Below are 18,316 nucleotides of genomic sequence, written 5' to 3'. Positions count from 1 at the left end.
TGTGAGTTTGAAACTCAATATACTGACAGTTAACAGTAATTATGTCAACCACTGATTAATAACTAACTAACTAACTATAAATGAGGATTTTTGATACAATTACAATACAATCACAAAGCAAATAAACACAGATACAGACACAGAAAAACAAATCAAATAATAAAATTAAACAACAGAGGTAATTTAAAAAAGTAAAATAAAATAAAGAGAATAGAATGATGGACAAGAAAATGAAAGGAAAATTGAACTGAAAACGCAACTAATCATGCCTAGATGGCACAGTAAAAGGCCACTCTGAACAAATAAGTTTTTACTTTTGATTTAAAGCAACTTAGGGTTTCGGCGCTTTTACAGTTTTCAGGCAGTTTATTCCAGATTAGTGGAGCATAAGAACTAAAAGCTGCTTCTCCATGTTTGGTTCTGGTTTTGGGTACGCAGAGTAGATTTGAGTGAGATGACCTGAGAGGTCTGGGTGGTTGATACACTGACAACAAGTCTGTAATGTATTTTGGTGCTAAGCCGTTCAGTGATTTATAGACTAACAAAAGTATTTTAAACTCTATTTTCTGAGCTACAGGGAGCCAGTGTAGGGACTTTAGAACCGGGGTGATGTGCTCCATTTTCTTAGTTCTAGTGAGGACGCGGGCAGCAGCGTTCTGGATCAACTGCAGCTGATCGACTGTTTAGGCGGGCCTGTGAAGACGGCGTTGCAGTAATCAATTCTACTAAAGACGAACGCATGAATTAGATTTTCAAGGTCCTGCTGAGACATTAGTCCTTTAATCCTGGAGATGTTCTTTAGGTGATAGAAGGCCAACCTAGTTACTACCTTTATGTGCCTCTGAAGGTTCAGGTCTGAGTCCATCACTACACCCAGGTTTCGAGCCTGACTGGTGGTTTCTAGCTGTATTAACTGAAGCTGTGTGCTAACTTTTAAATGCTCTTCCTTTGGTCTGAAGATTATTACTTCTGTTTTGTTTTGATTCAGCTGAAGAAAATTTAGGCCCATCCATGCATTGATTTCTTCTAAGAATTAACCCAGCGCTTGAATGGGTTCATGGTCACCTGGTGACATTGTAACATATAGCTGTGTGCATAGTTATGATAACTTACGTTGTTGTTTATTAAAATCTGAGTTAGGGGGAGCATGTAGATATTGAATAGGAGGGGCCCTAAGATGGACCCTTGGGGAACGCCACATGTGATTTTTGTGCTTTAAAGAGCATCAAGAAAATATGGATGTCTGCAGACTTTCTGCTGGTAAATATGACCTTTTCACCATCAGCCTGCTCTACTGCCCTCCTGTGGTGGTTCTTCCTCCAAAACTGAAGTTTCTCTCAAACCGGCTGCATCTAGGCTTTTTCATCATCGTCTCAGTTTTATAAGCTTGTTATTAACCTGCTGAACTTTGATCCACATTTGATCTTCAAAGATGCTGAAAACATCCGCTTCATGTAATTTATTTATGTTTAGATTACTGATGATTTCTTGTAAAAGCTACAAATCCCTGAAAAATCTACTTATTATTGTTTGAAATACAGATTAAAACAAATTTCTAGCCCTGATTATTCAACTTATTTAAACAGTCATGTCAGTCAGTCATTTTCTACCGCCTATTCCATAGTGGGTCGCGGGGGAGCTGGTGCCTATCTCCAGCAGTCTATGGGCGAGAGGCAGGGTACACCCTGGACAGGTCGCCAGTCCATCGCAGGGCAACACACAAACAACCATGCACACACTCATTCACACACCTAAGGGCAATTTAGAGTTACCAATTAACCTAACAGGCATGTCTTTGGACTGTGGGAAGAAGCCGGAGTACCCGGTGAGAACCCACGCATGCACGGGGAGAACATGCAAACTCCATGCAGAAAGACCCCAGGTTGGGAATCGAACCCAGGACCTTCTTGCTGCAAGGCAACAGTGCTACCAACTGCGCCACCGTACAGCCCCTTATTTAAACATTTATCATTTGAACCATTAAAGCCCATTATGTATCTGTCAGTCACTGCAGCCTCATTTCTGCTCCTTGTTTTCTTCTGTGCATCATGGGATAGTTTCACATCTAATTAAAAAGCTTCTTAGCTTGAAGGCCTCACTGCTCTTAGACATCTGTATCCTGTGACCAGACACGTCTTGAAGACAGAAGGTCAACTGGTTTGTAATCCAACATATGGCCTTCAGGATGCAGGAGGATACAGAGGCTCCATGCATTAAATCTGATTATTTCTGTTTCGTAGAAGTTTTCATCTGGTTATAATGAACATCACATGTAACCCACTCATTCCCTTCACCAGATTCCAATCAAATCAAAGAGAATATCAGCTGTAGCCCAATTATGTGTCAGAGATGTCCTCACAACATCCAGGCTCTGGGTCAGGACTGGTCCAAAGACTGGGATCATCATGGAGGTTTGAAGCCTTTTCAAAAACCTTTTTGATTCATCTTCACTGGCACTGAACATTGGTTCTGATTCTAGCAGGATGCTGCTCAGACCCAGCAATCTTCCGACTGAAGTTTCCGTTTCTAGACAACTGATTATAAAACAGAGAGTGAGTCATAAATCACACCAGGTGTAGACACAATGCAATTATGAGGAAGTTAAGTTAAAAAAAACAAAGCCATCAAGCAAAGGACACACATTAATGTGTAGCGGTGAAGAACTGATGTTATTTTATCTGTTGGAACCTCAGTACAATAATTCACTGCAAACATAAACAATGCACTCTAAGACACAAAGTTTAAACCCCAACAAGGGAAAGATATGCTGCCCTGCCTTATGATGATGATTCAGGTTCCCAAATATTGTGTCAAATCTTTCTTCTGTCCTCCATTTTAACATCTCTCCAGCTAAGGAGCAGTTGCTATTTCTATGCTTATATCCACCCATAATGTATAACACAATAAAATAGCATACATTAAACACCACATTCTTCTTTTAATTTCATCTGGGATTGTTACTGAGTTGGAATCAAGCAGATCTGTGTGACTCTGACCTTAGCAGACAGCTTCCCCCACTTAGCAGTCACATTATCAGACCTCACAGAGCATCAGGTTTTTCTGACTCAGACAACGACAAACCTACATTTGATCACTTTGGTCATAGAGGCATGGATCTGGTAGTTATTGTTCATTGTGGATATATGCAGGTCAGCCAACAGGTTATGGGCCTGCCAGACCAACCGACATAAATCAGCAATATGAAGTTATTTGTCCTGGAACACTGGTCTCAAGAAATAGTGATAGTGTGCAGGACCTAGCTTAAACGTTAATACGTTTTTGGAAAGCCTGTCCAGTTGTCATGTGATGGATCATCTGGACATGTGGCGCTGTCAGCAGCAGCTAACAAGCAGCTTGTTAGAGGTCGTAGGCCACAGAGGTAAGACAATAGCAAATACTGCAGTAGTGTTTCAGAGCACCCAGCAGAGTGTGGAACCTGTTGTGACTGCTGTTAATTTTCCAAGCAGAGCTTATCATGCCACCTCTGAGACTGTTTACTACATGAACAATAACTTCAAGATCTGTTTCAGCATTATATTGAACCAAATACTCCAGACGTTCTTCAACAACAGGGAGTTAGAGGACTTCCTTCCTTATCTACATTGACGGTGGTATGATGAATTCTCCTGTTTGATTTTGAAACCAGGGCTTGGATCATTCGCAGCCCACTATAATGCTTTCTGAAGTATTTTAGAAGTAATTAACATGAATTACTTGTTTTATCCTTCTCTCTTCCTGATGATCTCATTGCTCATACCAAACGCTCTTCATACACAGACCAGGTAGAGTTACTATTACATTTTGGTCACTATTCAGTATGGATAAGGACATTTCCAAAAGTTATGCTAGTATTATGCACAACGTTAAAAATCAACAAAAACACAGATAGTTTCAGAATCCTAATTTCTGAAGTTGTGAGTTCTAGGTTGTGTGTTTTTGTACATTTGGAGATAAATTTGTACAATCCAACAATCTGGTTGGTAAAAGCTTTAAAGTTGAAACAGGTTTTTTCTATCACTAAGAGATATGGGATTTATATTTATTACCCAAACATAATCGCTCACTGTCACCACATGATTGCTCAGTACGATTGATCGCCTCCAAGTCGGTGACTCGATGCAGTCGACTGGGTTTCTTTAAATAGAAAGCTTATTACCGATTCCCATTACAAAGTAAATTTGACTATATTATAACCAGGGTCAAGTTAGTAAATAGATTCAAATCTCTCCACATGATTGGTTTGATTTGATTAAATATTTCTGTATAGAAACTGAATATGTTTGAATTAAGAAGTGCCTTAGATGACGTGTTGCAAACTGGCGGCTTATAGATAAACTAAACTTAATTAATGAAAAAATAAGTTCTGCTTACCTACAAAAGAAAAAATTAAACATTCAAATTCAAAGGGATTAAATGTTGATTTTTTAGCTCTCATTTTGAGCAACATTTTCGTGTTGCTGAAAAGTTCATAAAATTTGTTTTATATGTATCACATGAAACTACAGAAAACATTTCGTTATCAATGAATAATCACAAGTAAATTTTGTCAATAAGGACAGTGTGACATATTTAAAATGTGTAAAAATTCAGCATCGTGCGAAAGCAATGACATGAGACGTTGCAGTTCTTTCTCCGTCTTTTTATGACTGAAAAACATATTTGTGAGTTTTAGTTGGAGCAACACGGCAGTTGTTCAGCTCTCATCCTTTTGTTTCCTGCTTTGAACACTCTCTATTTCTATTTTCACTGGCATGCTTGACTTCCTGGGCTTCTTCTTTGGTAAGGACTGATTCGACTGCGAACACAGCTGACTGGTCAGCAGGCCGGACCAGGTAGAAGGAAAGCTCCCTGAGGATGGAGCTGGTAGGACAAGAGGAGGAGCCGGGGAGGCGGATTCATGATGCATGTTGTGACAGGAATCCTCATGGCTGTTTACACCGTTCTTGATGTTGGTGGCATGTACCAGCGTTTGTTCCTGTTTCACTTCATATATCTGTGTTTCACGTCCACACGCTGTGTTTCGGCAAGGCTGGGCCTGTCTGCTGCCACCTGTGTGCAACCGTGGGTTTGGGTTGGCACTGTGTCTATTTCGGCTGCGCAGTGAACTGAATACCATGCTGCAGCCCACCACAGTGCAGTGATGTTTAATCTTCAAGTGGACAGCATTATAGTGGATCTTCAGTGTTCCTGTTTAAACATAGCAAATGAAACATTGTTAGGATCTGTGTCCCTCATCAGATATCTATCTACAGGGAGGGCTCCTCCTGGAGGAGAAGGAAAATTCAAGTTCTTGTTTATTAGAGAAGGTAAATAGTGTAAAAACATCACTTTTACACCAAAGTAGATACCAGCTTCTGATGGAGATATTTTTATTGTTTGACTTTGTACCAGCATTCAGAGAAGAAGCAGTTTTGGTTATAAAATATGAGTACACAAAAAACACACTGTGTCAAGCCTTTTCTGAATCCGAGATAACATCTGAAGTGTCTAACCTGGGCTAAAAAGAAACAGGACTTCACAGTTGTCCAGTGGTCCAAAGCCCTTTTCAGATAAAAGTACGTTTAACTATTTATTTGGAAATCAAGGTCCTAGAGTCTGAACGAAGACTGGAGAGGCTAAGAAGTTGTTTCTGGTCCAGTATGAAGTTCTCACTGTCAGTGAAAATTTTGGGAGCCATGTCATCTGCTGCTGTTGGTCCACTTAATTTGATCAAGTCCAAAACCAGAGCTACAAGTTTCGTTATGCTACACCCCTGTTCTCGTAGATTTGACACTCATAGGGCCTGATTTTCAAAGATTTCAAATAAGGAGCGCTAAATTATATGCACAAAACCAAACAAAAAACCAAAAAACTGCCAGTGCAATAACTGGGTGCCTTGTACACAATCTATAAAAATTGCCTGTGCGATGGATAACAAATGCAAAAGTAATGCGCACCGCCCTATGTAAATGAGGAAATTGCATGTGCTATTGGCCGTCATCATGGAGGATGTTGGAGAGCAGAGCCGACATAAAAGAAACATGAAGTTTGAAACCATAGAGTTGGATGTAATAATAATAAAAATATAATAATAATAAAAAATACAAAACAGTAAAAACATTTAAAAACATGAAAATACTAAAAGCTACAGTCAAACCATGAAATATCAATTATAAACCTAGAAAAGCTACTGTGAGACTTTCCCACTCCCCTGGCGCACACTCCCCCAACTCCATCGACAATCCCCACAGCTCCACCAACTCCGTCGACAATCCCCACCGCTCCACCCCTCTATCCCTCCACTGCTTCACCCCTCCATCCCTCCACCCAACTCTGTGAGAGCTTTCAGCTTTCTTTCTGTGAGTGATTTGAATTGAGGGATATGACTCACTTAGGTTTAGAGTTAGGTCATTATCATATGCTTTGCATATTCATGAAGGTAAACAGGGCAAAATGTTTGCGCTGGTGTTCTGCAGATTTTACACAAGCAATTCAATTTGCGCCTCGTTTATAGATCAGCTTTGAGGACACAAACACGTTTGCGAGTGTTTTTGTACACGCAAACCTTTGAAGATCAGGCCCTTGTCCCTAAGGTGATCCGTCCAGATGGAAGCTTCAAAACAGATTCCAATATGGCTATAATGCTGGTTTCCCATGTTTCCTGTAAGTTTTCAGACCTTTTATAATAATTTTGATAATGATAGTTTTAATTTAAAATGAATTATCTTTTTTTAACTGTAAACTCTGGTGCTTCTGTAATTTTAGTGCTCCTAGACCTGTTTCCTGACTTTGATTTGGTAGATCATCCAATCCAAATTTCTTGACTCAGAGAAGTTGTTGGTGTTAGGGATTTAGCTTTGAGTTGGTTTAAGTCAGGCCTTATTCCTGGAGCGTTTCAGTTTATCTTGATAATTATTCCTCCTTTCTTGTACCTCTTTCTTGTTGGCTTAATTTTGTATCCCATATTCTTTATGATATACATGCTTTCATTTCCAAGGTGACTGGGGATTGACAGTTAACAATCACATAATGGAAACAACCTTCCACTACCAATGTACAGTAGTCGGTCAGGGGAAAAAGACCTTTATAGACTCAGCTTTTTTTTGTGCCATTTTTGTATTAGCTTTCAACTTTGAATAGATGCAGGCTTGTGATGGATTTATTCATGTATTCCTGAGATACTTATCAATCTAATGACTTTTGTATCTTGCTTGTAAAGCTCCTTGGTACCACATTGTTGCTATAAATGTGCTACTTTGTTGTAAACAAACATTGACTCTGAACTGTACAAAGGCCGGTATAAACTTTGATGGAACTTTCAAACTAAATCACATTATTGTACTTCCAGCTCAGCCCAGGAAGAGTAGGATTCAGAGCTGAATCTCTGAAAAAAACTGTGTGTCCAACATGGCGTTCTGTACCACACCGGATGGAGAGACACCATGCGCGATTGTCTCCTTCCAGCCAAGAAGGTATATCTCTTCAACCTCAACTAACGGCTAGCGCTGGTCAAGGCAGGGTAACACATGACTCAGGTGAGGGCAAATTAAGAATTATTTATCCAGAAAGGTTGTTATTTTTAAATCTAGGAAATACGTTTTACATAAATTATTTACTAAATGTGATAACTAATTAAACACCATTACGACTCATTTATCCAGAAAGATTTTTGGTTCTTATTCAAAATAATATTCCCTTAAATATTATTTTCATATTTCCTTAATAATATTTCCTTAAATATTATTGCACTTAATAAAGACAGCTAATTAAACACCATTGGGAATTAATTATCCACAAGATTGGTTTATTCAGCAAATCATTCTTTAAAATATTACTTTATTAAAACAATGTTTTATTTGATCTTGCATTGTGAATGGTTGTATACCAATTCACTTCATTTCCAGATTCTTCTAGATAATCTTTATAGATTCTAGATAATCTTTCTCAAACATAAATGACATTGAATGGTAATGTACTATCACTTTCATTTGATATAAAATGATAAAAGTGCATTTTATGTAATATGATTCACTTGTTCATATTGTATATAGTTGGTCTTCTTTATTCTTACATTTGGGATTGTTCTAGGATATTAAAGAGTTTATTAATTGAAATATGTTTGACTTTGATTGACTTATTTTTGTTGATAAATTCTTGTATTTTAGGAAATTGTGTGAATTTATTCCATGTGTGTGCAGAGTTTTGCTGTTCAGTAATGTCAGATGTAGGCTCACCCCTTTCTCTACTGTCCTAATACCACCACCTAATTGGGCTGGTATTCACACTTAACAGACCGAATTATTATTTAATAAAATATTTTAATATTACCATTAAATAATACAGTCATAACAATAAAGCAACAGCAATATAAATGAAATTGACCTTAACTTTGACCTGACCTTTGTCTGAGTGTTATAAAGTGATGGGTCTTTTCTCAGTTTGAACCTTGAGGGGACTTTTGCTCACCTTTGTCATAGAAGCTTTTCCCACAAACACCACAGCTGACCCTCCCTTTCCGACCTCCTGCAGGGGGCAGGGAAGGAAACGTGCAAAGGGAAGATGGGAGAGGATGAAGATGGAGAGGGGGTGGGGGAGAAAAGGAGGAAGAATGAAGAGGTCGGAGGAAAGAAGAAGAGAATGAGGGAAGAGTTTGGGATTTTTGAGGATGTTGTAAGTGAGAGGAGGAAGAGGGAAGGTTTGGAGAATATAGTAAAGAAGAAGGTAAAAATGAAAAGTTGAAGGAAGAGCAAAAGGAAGCAGTTTTCTCCTGCTGGATCAGTCTTTTCCGAAGGAAAACCTGGTCATGGTGGAGGATGGGGTTCTGGTGCCACAATGATGGATTTGACTTATCCAGGTCAGTTATTTTTGATAAGGCCGATTCACGTTCCAATCTCTTCTGGACCAAGTCGTCATCTTCTACATATCTGTATCTTTCACGGTTATGTTTCTGAACCAGTTTGTTTCCAGCAAATTTCTGCTGAATATTTTGCAACTTACTAGGCGGAACTGTGTCCTGCAGAAAGAGATTAAGTAAAATTAACAGTATCTTCTGTGTAATTACTTCAAAATACATGAATGAGCATAAACTGCATTACCTTGGTTGAACAGTAGATGGCTGATTGTGGTAAATGGAAAGATGTGAGCAACGATTGTCTTTCTTGGACATTTTCATAGCAGTCTGAAGTATAGTTGCCATCCACCAGTCTCTTATCACTCAGTGAACTTCTTTTTAACACCGATGTGTCTTTATTTGTTAGAATATCTGAATGGACATTTTCCACAGGAGCTTCTGACTCCTGATAAGGGAGGAGGTTTTCACCATCCAGGTACTGAAGCATCATCAACTCCACTATGGGGCGTGTCTCTCCGAAGCGCAGGAACTGTTTAAGAACAAGCAGTACTTCTTCAGGTGTGGCCATGTACCAGTGGTCCAACACTTTCCCGCTGGGATGCTGGAGGAAGAGGCAGATTTAACTTTAGCATTTAAACATTCTGGACCTAAATGAAAAAGACTTTCACTCAGCACTGACTTTAAAGTAAAGACACGATTATTAATTGAAAATTATTTTCCTGACTGGCACTGTCCTGATCAACACTTAGGTCTTTTCAAGCTTAGGAGAACTACAAGTACTGTAGGGTAGTCTCGACAGAGCAATTATTGTTGAATACGCTTACTGGCCACTTCATTGGGTACACCTTATTAACACAAAGGGCAAATAAACCAATGACATGGCAACAATGTAGTATGGTTGATGGTGCCAGACCGGATGGTATGAGTATTTCAGAAACTGCTGATCCTATGGACTTTTCACTCACAACCATTTGAGATGGTTGTGAGATGACAGAAAGGCAACAGTAGCTCAAATAGCCTCTCTTTATATCCAAGGCATGCAGAACACGATGTCTGAACACTTAACATGTGGAACCTTGAGGCAGATGGACTACAGCTGGAGAAGACCACACTAGGTGCCACTCGTGTCAAATAACACCAGAAAACTGAGGCTACAATTCGCACATGCTATTGTTTCATTTCACTTTATTCATTTATTTATTTTGAGTTCTTCCAGCAATGCCCCTAAGCAGTCTGTGCCCTAGGCAACCGTCTAAAGAGCTTTTGCCAAGATCCAGCTCTGATGTTCTGATTACTATTTGCAAAACAGATACAAAAGACTTTAAATCAAAAATCAACTTGATTTTCCTCACATTGAGAATATGTTTATACAAGAAAATAGTCAGTTTGCTCATGTTTTCTGATGCCTGCATATCAAGAGTCAACTGATCCAATAAGTCAGCTGGTCCCAGCAGAATCAGGTGTCTACGCCAGTGGGATTTAAGCTAGATTTTCATTGCTATAGCCTAACACTGACCGTTACCCTAAAACTAAATCTTATCAATATATACCTAACCCTAACCTGATTTAAATTCATACTTTAGTCCTAGACCTCATCATTATCCCACATAACCCATTTCCCCCTTGTGTGAAAATGTCCACACAATGGTGAATGTCCTCACAATGGTGAATGTCCACACAATGGTGAATGTCCTCACAATGATGAATGTCCTCACAATGGTGAATGTCCTCACAATGGTGGTGTCCGGTCAGGGGTTGACCCACAAGGTGGTATATTTATACATGCACACACCCACACACATATATGTTGTTATATATACTGTTATGAGGATGCGGTATTGACTTCTATTCATTTTCTATTGCTTTCTATGCCCTAACCCTGAACCTACGGGTACATACCCAACTCTAAATTTAACCTTAACTCAATTCACACCTCAGCCCTAAACCTAAGCACTAGCCTATTTAGCATTGTGAGGACTAATTTGTCCACAGAACGTTGTTCTACAGTCAAGTTTGGGTCCCCATAATGATGGCTATACAAGCTCTTTCACACACATAAACACACACACACACACAGTCATACTTAAGGGAAATTTAGAGAGGCCAGTTAACCTACACTTTTTGGACTGTGGGAGGAAGTTGGAATACCTGGAGAGAAACCACGCATGCACGGGGAAAACATGTGGAGATCCCCAGGCACGGATTCAAAACTAGAACCCTCTTGCTACAAGGCAACAGTGCAGCCCTATTTTAGTTAATGCTTTACATAATTTTAATGTAAATTAAACAACATTAATTAACTCAGGTTTTGAATTTTAAAAGTATGACTTTTCTCGTTTTTAACCAAACATGACTTCAGAATCATTCAACAGTTTTTGTCTTTTGAATAAAATTCTTCTAACATTGCGGGTCGAAGTAGATTGTTCAAACAGAAGTAGCAAAGGCCGGAGGAGAGAGAAAAGTTGTGAATAAAATTGGATATATTGCGCATTCTGTGAAACAGCTGAACTTTTACAATGTTTTTAGACGAGAATGTAGTTCTGTAAACCTAAAATATCTGATCAGTTTATCAAGATATCGCTGAATTGCACAAATGCGCAGACGTATACGTCCGCTGCCCCAGCAGCCGCTCGCCTCGCCAACTGTCAGCTGACCGGCTGGTTGAGGTGCGCTAAACCCCGAGAGAACAGCTGACTCCCGGCACATTGTTTTCAAATTACCGCTGAGTTTCCCCAATGGGTGGAAGTTAAACAGATATAATTCAGTCAGATGAAATCTAATATTAATGTTTGCTTTATTTATTATAATAATAATTATCACTATTATTATACTGTGCAAATAAACTGATTTAAACTTTGTTCCTAAAGTTAATATGTTAGTGTTTAAGTTGTTGAAAGCTTGACAAATAAATTAAACAAATAGTATTTGTCATCATTGTATTTTATCTAGTGTTTTATTTTTATATCTATGAACACAAAAATATTTTCAACATTTTAAATGGCTGAATAATGAACAAGATCACAAAACAATAACATTTTAAAACAAAATAGGATTATAAGCCATCAGCAATATGTAAAAGGGTAAATAAAAACCATATAGTAATTTACAGTAGAGACAGCATTATTAACCTTCAGACTCCATTTGTTCAGCTTCACAGCTCTGTGCTTCATGCTAACACGGTTGCTAGACAACAGAAGTTACGTTGAGGTAAGGGCAAGAGAAATGCAGACCGACATAACACCAGCGGCATACTATGCTAATCTGGCATGTTTAGCTAATAGCTACAGGTGGCATGTTACTGTTTGACCATCATTTGTTTACATGACGCTTCTTATAGATGTTCATTTGACTTGGTGATTGACATCCGCCAAGCTCATGTAGCTGCACTGCTCCAGCTCAACATGCCGTAAAGGAAGTTTAACCTGATGTGAAACGTAAATCAATTAATCTGTGTTTGATTAATCTGTAGCTATCCTCAAGGACCTGGATGTGTGACACAAAAAACAGAATTTTGGAACTGAAATTGAATTACAGACCTGAAAGTGAAAGTAGTCGAACTGAATTTTTAATACAGCGAAATACATTTTAAAAGCAAATGAATTCAGTTTCAAACCATAAAATTCAGTTTCAGTTTAGTGAAATTCATTTTCAAACCAATGCATTTAATTTCAAATTACACAAATACAAATTCAGTCAGAGCAATTCCAATTCAGTTCCTGATGGCACAAGTTTCTTCCCATGCATGCCCACTATAATATTTTAAATAAAACTATTATTCTCAGTTTCATTTGTAACCGAGAGCTTTGCTTACGTGGAGCATGTACCCTCGGACATAATCAGCCAAACTCCAGCCCAGGCTATTCAGAATCTGGCCCACCTGCAAGGCAAAACAAATAAAGTAAAAATGTTTATAATGGCTGATTAACACTAAGCCAGAGCAGGTACACCATGGAAACTGATCTACCTGTTCTGGAGTCAGGATGCTGAAGAGGCGGTCCAGTAAAATCTTCAGCTGAACAGGAATGGCCTGAGCTCCAAACAGCACCAGGGAGCTCAGGTCAAACACCAGCCCAGGAAGAGCGACCTCCACTGGGCCAGAACCAGAAGGTGGATGAACCTGGAACTTTTTCAAAGCTGAAAATGAGGAAAACAAGTGAATCAGTGTCGAAGTTCTTTGTGACTGTTGGTATGAGTCAAAAATGTTTTGAGAGTAGCTGTTGGAAATCGTATGAGGGAACGTGCAGGACAACAATTTTAGCAGCAAGCAGATCTAGGCTGCTGCAACAGGTGTTGGAGGAACCATCAATGGTAAACTTGACACAACTAGATCTGTGTGTGCATGACCACAGATGCTCCATCCAGATGCTCCTGTTGACACAATGACAGCAACACCTGACTTCACGTCACCTTAGAGCCTGCACACAGCTGCTGTCTGCATCGTTACTGTTTTTTTGGTTTACGACACCCTTTCTTTGCTGGTAAAATATAAAGAATCATAAAAACCAAAGCAACAAAGTTATATGCAAATTACAGACACCCTCTAGTACTGATTCATCAAGCAGATTTCAACTTTGTCAGTCACACACAGGGGTGTTTCTGAAATGTTAGCAAAGGGCCATCGGATGGGGTTTTGTTATGGTGTCATATTCAGCTGGAAAATAAGTCAAAAACACATCAAACTAGTTTTTGTCAGAAACTTTTACAGATCTTCTGTAGGATTTATGTCTGCAGCTGGAGCAGATCTCTGCATTAACAGCAAATGGCCCAGTTTAAAGGCTGCTCAGTGCTATGAAGTTGCCTTGTAGTCCCAAAGCATAATGAGTCCACCTCTGTGTTTGACAGTAGTTGTGTTCTTTAAGTCAACATTTCTCTCCTCCAATCACAGCCGGTTAAGTTTAGATCATATGTTTCAAACGTTTCCTGAATCATTTGGATCTGCACTGTACATGTTCCTTCTACAGCAGGCAAATGTGTGGTCCAAACAGCCTTCAGATCCATCACCTCCTACTGTGTAGCAGCGGGGTGAACCTTCAACTTCTTGATAATCCTTCTAACCCTATGAGCCAAGACCCTGGATCTCCAGACTGTTTCCCAGTAACCTCACCAACAGCCGCCACCTTCTCATCAAGCTTCTATGATGTTCTTAAACTCATTCCAGGTTTGTGAAGACCTAACATCTTGTCCCTGGGGGCGCTTTGGCTGCACCATGGTGTGTCCATAGCGGTGGAGAGTTTGGATGAATCAGGTTCTGTTTCCTGGTGTGTTTTACATACATACAGTAGGTAAAATTAGTAGTTGGCTGATTGATCTGTGTTCAACATGGCACATACTGTAGCTCATCTGTGGCTTTTTATGCAATTGAATGTCACTGATTTTAGCGAAAAATTTAAAACTGTGCTGTTTTAACCTCTAAAATCATTTATTTGTGCTGTATTCATGCAATAGAAAATATTTTCATAAAAATGTTATATCTCCGTTTTGATAAGAGGTTACATGATTGAGCATGCGTGTTATTACCATGTTCTACCCAGCCGTGTCCACAACGATCACATGACCTGAGCTGGACCTTTCCAGGCTTAAAACCTGCACAGCTGCAGGAGGACAGGCTACACCTGATGGACTGACAGGACACAACAATCAGTATAGGCTGGATGTTTTTACTGAACTTATTTAAAAAATGTGACATGTCTCCCTTGATTCACTGCATTCACAACGTGATTAATCAACACATCACTGCAAAACAATAAACATGACCGTTGTTTATAAAAATGTCTGTTCAGCTGAGTTTACCTCCTGAGCATTTGGAGACATCCTCATATCTTCATCCTGCAAAACGGATACATCTGATCGGCTTTTGAGGGATACAATTAACCTTTTAATGGGTCCGGTTAGAATTATGACAAAAATGTATCTTAATTTGTGATGTTTTCTAATTTCTACAAGCACTGATCTGGGATCATCTGAGGCCCAGAATTTAAACCTAAAGTTAAATTATTTATATCAAAATGAAAAGTAAAGCTTAACTAAAGTTTTATTATTATATTCTGACTTCTTTTTTGTTTCTGCACATTGACATTAGGAAAAACAAATCTAGATATAACTGTACCATTTTTATTGCAAATAAAATCCCAATCTGTTGAGTTAATTACTTGTTCTTTGAGCGTTATTTAATAAAAAATTACAATCAAAATGAAAACAAAAATTCATATGAAAAATGCAATTTTATTATTAAACTTCCTTAAATTTCTTTTAAAAGTCATATTTGTTCATTTTTGCAGGATAAAAAATCTAAAACTTCAGTTTATTTAGAAATAAACAGAACATTTTTAACCAAGAACATTAAGAAACTTGGCAAATGCTAGGTTTATTAATACAGATAATCTGACATTATTATAACTAAAATGATTTGATTTTAAGGTTTAAAAAGTATTTGTTTAAAAAGCTAAACCTACCTTATTTTTTCTGCTGGGAAAAGACGAGCTGCTTCCTTTTTATTCTACTAAAAAGGTTTTTCTGATAATAATTTTTCCTTTGCGTGCAATCTTCAGGTTTTTATTCATGCCTTGTCTTTTATTCCTCCTCTGCGTCTCCAAAATGTCACTCCCTCCTCTTCCTCCTCTCCATCTCTGGACGTTTCTTGCTTATCTGAGCGTTCTACATATTCAGTATGTTTTTGTGACTCCTCCCTGTAGTTGGTTCGATTGGACAAAGAGAAAAACAGACTCGTTTATTTATGTTTTCCTTATAATTTAATTGATGATGAAGATACTGATGAGGGTACTGAGTAGGAAAGGCTGGAGACTGTTTCTAACATCACAAGCTTAAAAGAAGGCTAGTTTCCTAAAACATGACAGGTCCAGTTATATGAACAAAACTTTAAATTTTAGATCGCCAATAAAAGGACCCACTGATACAGCTGAGGTCAAAGGTTGGAGGAAATGTAGAAATTCATTTATTATTAGGATGTGGAATATTTCATCTCTCTGAGCGTCTGATGTTGATTGGAGAAGAACAACATTCAACACAATAATCGAAGGATTGCTACGATGTCTGACCTTTGGACCAGGACATGAAAACTAAAAGAACCGAAGAGATCCTGAAAAATAATTCTGCTTTTGGTTTAGTGACAGAAAGTAAAAGAAAGTGCAAAAATTTCACTGCGATGAAAGAAAAATTCACAATGTTTTAAAAATTCCAATGTTTTTTTTAAATGTAAAACATTTTCTTTCTGATTTTAACTAAACTTTGGGGGTTAATCCAACAAAACACTTTTAAAATCACAACATACAGTGAATAAAACTTTAATATGAAGATTTGATTTGACCAACATGTGTCTTTTAGACTGATATTTAAACTGGACTGAGCTGTTAGAAAAAAATAAACGTGAATAAAAACATATAAAAACCTTCCTTTTTACATTGTTTTATGATGTTTTGAAAAGATGCCCCTCTTATTTACTGTCAAATGTCTTGGTTGAATGGAAATATTTTAAGTTGAAATGTGCCAGGGGTATAAATAATTATTGGTTTAATTTAGACAACAAATCGGATCTAGAAAATGTAAGAGTAGAAATACATCTCAAAAAATAAGACTATTGTGAAAAAGTAAAAAACAAAAGTGTCCCTCATCTAAGAAACTGAAACTCTTTTATTATATAGATTTATCACACATAGAGGGAAAAATTTCAAGCTTTTATTTCTTGTTATTTTGATGATGGCTTACAGAGAATGAAACCCAAACCCAAAAAGAACTGGTGTTGCTCAGTAATCCAAAGTCCTCTTTTCAAATACAAGTAACGTTTGCATTTTGTTTGGAAATTAAGGTCCAGGGAGTCTGGTGTTTGGTCAGTTTACTGTTCTGAAGCATACAGGTGTGTTAACACAAAACCAAGACAGGAAACATCAGCAATAACAACAGCAATGACCTTGGAGAAACAACAAAAATGTCTTGCTGAGGATAATGCATAAAATGAGACATTAGAGAGTGAATGTGATGACAGCAGGAACAACTACGTCTTGATATTTTTGAGAACATTATCTATCTATCTATCTATCTATCTATCTATCTATCTATCTATCTATCTATCTATCTATCTAGATGTATTAGATAGATACAGTTCTGTCTATCTAAAGTCATGGAAAAAAAATCCATCCATCCATCCATCCATCCATTTTGTACAGTTTATTGTTTAAAACTTGTGTCCCAGGGAAGAGACTACGATGCTGAACTGACCTGAAAAGTTTCCGGTTTCATTGATGCGAGGTGTGAACACACACAGACACAGACGCTGTTGGACAGGCGGTCTGTCCTCAGGGATCTGGCAGACCTCCTTCCTCTTTTGATGTAGCACTAATTAGAATATCAGACCTGTTAGAAAGCAATCACGGCCTCTCGCTGACATAGTTTAGGAGAAGAACGTCTCAGAGGGGTCGTGCTTCAAATGCAGCAGCGGTACCACCTTCTTTCCGTCCTGATGGTGTGGGATTGTGTGTCCTGGTCCTATGTTGTTGACTTGGCCCGTTCATAAACTCTCTGAAACAGGTTTTGATGGTCCTTTAAGGAAAGAGAGATAAAAGCAGGACTTTTTACAAGTTGTTTCTTTTTGCACCAACAGCAAAGCTTGAAGGGACAAAACAATGAAAATGTTTAAAATAATGTTTCAGATTGACTTAAAGGAACTCATAATCAGACAAAACCTTAAAAGGTTTAACTTCAACACCTATTTAATCACTTTTTAAATAAGGCTAAAGTGAATTAAGGAAAATCAGAACCTTTATCGAGGTGCCCGTCAGAACCTGGACAACTGTGGGGGAAAGAAAGATGCCAGAAAAGTTTCAGGGGGACCCAAAAACTGAGGCTCGTTGAGCTTTAATTTGTATCTGAAAGCTCCAAACAAACAGCTTTTACATCTGCCTATCTAGGACCAGAAGGTGACATGTGTGCCACCTCCTCTGCTGGCAGGACTTTCTCCCTGTCCATCACTTTTGTCATTTGTCGCCTCAGTGGCGCCGGAGCTGAATTTTACATGACTATAAACACTCAGTGTGTCTGTTTCTGTGGCAAATATTAAGAGGGAACTTAGTGTGTGTCCTCCCTTCCCATTGTCCCCCATCTCCGTCAGTCCCCTACCCCACCCCTGCTGTATCTGTGTCATGGCTCTGCTCGAGCTGGAGGCTTCCTCTTTGTAGCGAGGCCAACTTGGCTCAGATTCAGCCACTGCAGGGGGAGGTGTGTGTTTAAAGCATGAATTCAGATTAAGTGTGTGTGCTGTCACAGGTACAACTGGAGCAGCAGGCAGGGAGGACTCAGATGGAAAAGAAAGTTTTTGAAGTAAAAATCACAGCGAATGTTCACGAGGGACATCCAAAACTAAAACAGGACGCTGACACCTTTTAAGTTATTCCTTTTGTACTCCTGTTTTGCTTTGGCGGTCCAGATTTAATTGGACTCTTTAATTAATGACCAAGAAGTTTGAACACAGAAATC

General features: G+C 38.5%; 1 protein-coding gene across 1 annotated transcript; it reads right to left on the bottom strand.

Moving 5' to 3' along the window:
• Positions 1-4,624: 4,624 nt before the first annotated feature.
• On the bottom strand, positions 4,625-17,928 carry LOC124881305 (zinc finger protein basonuclin-1). Its single transcript, XM_047386857.1, has 10 exons — positions 17,289-17,928; positions 17,063-17,179; positions 15,283-15,516; positions 14,621-14,656; positions 14,348-14,450; positions 12,795-12,964; positions 12,642-12,707; positions 9,075-9,431; positions 8,446-8,992; positions 4,625-5,187 (listed from the first exon to the last, which is right to left on the bottom strand). Exons 4-10 carry the CDS (start codon positions 14,645-14,647, stop codon positions 4,694-4,696), a joined length of 1,764 nt encoding a protein of 587 aa, XP_047242813.1. The 5' UTR covers positions 14,648-14,656; positions 15,283-15,516; positions 17,063-17,179; positions 17,289-17,928; the 3' UTR covers positions 4,625-4,693.
• Positions 17,929-18,316: the final 388 nt, after the last annotated feature.

Source organism: Girardinichthys multiradiatus, chromosome 14, assembly GCF_021462225.1.
Source record: "Girardinichthys multiradiatus isolate DD_20200921_A chromosome 14, DD_fGirMul_XY1, whole genome shotgun sequence".
Lineage (NCBI taxonomy): Eukaryota > Metazoa > Chordata > Actinopteri > Cyprinodontiformes > Goodeidae > Girardinichthys > Girardinichthys multiradiatus.
Note: the sequence above shows the minus strand (reverse complement) of the source record. Positions and strands in the feature narration are given on the sequence as shown.

Coding starts and splice junctions, on each gene's coding strand:
- LOC124881305 (XM_047386857.1), bottom strand. CDS start 14,647: ATGAGGATGTCTCCAAATGCTCAGGAG. Junction 12,708..12,794: donor GCATCCTGACTCCAGAACAG/GTAGATCAGTTT, acceptor TTTGCCTTGCAG/GTGGGCCAGATTCTGAATAG. Junction 5,188..8,445: donor GAAAAGCTTCTATGACAAAG/GTGAGCAAAAGT, acceptor ATGTTTAAACAG/GAACACTGAAGATCCACTAT.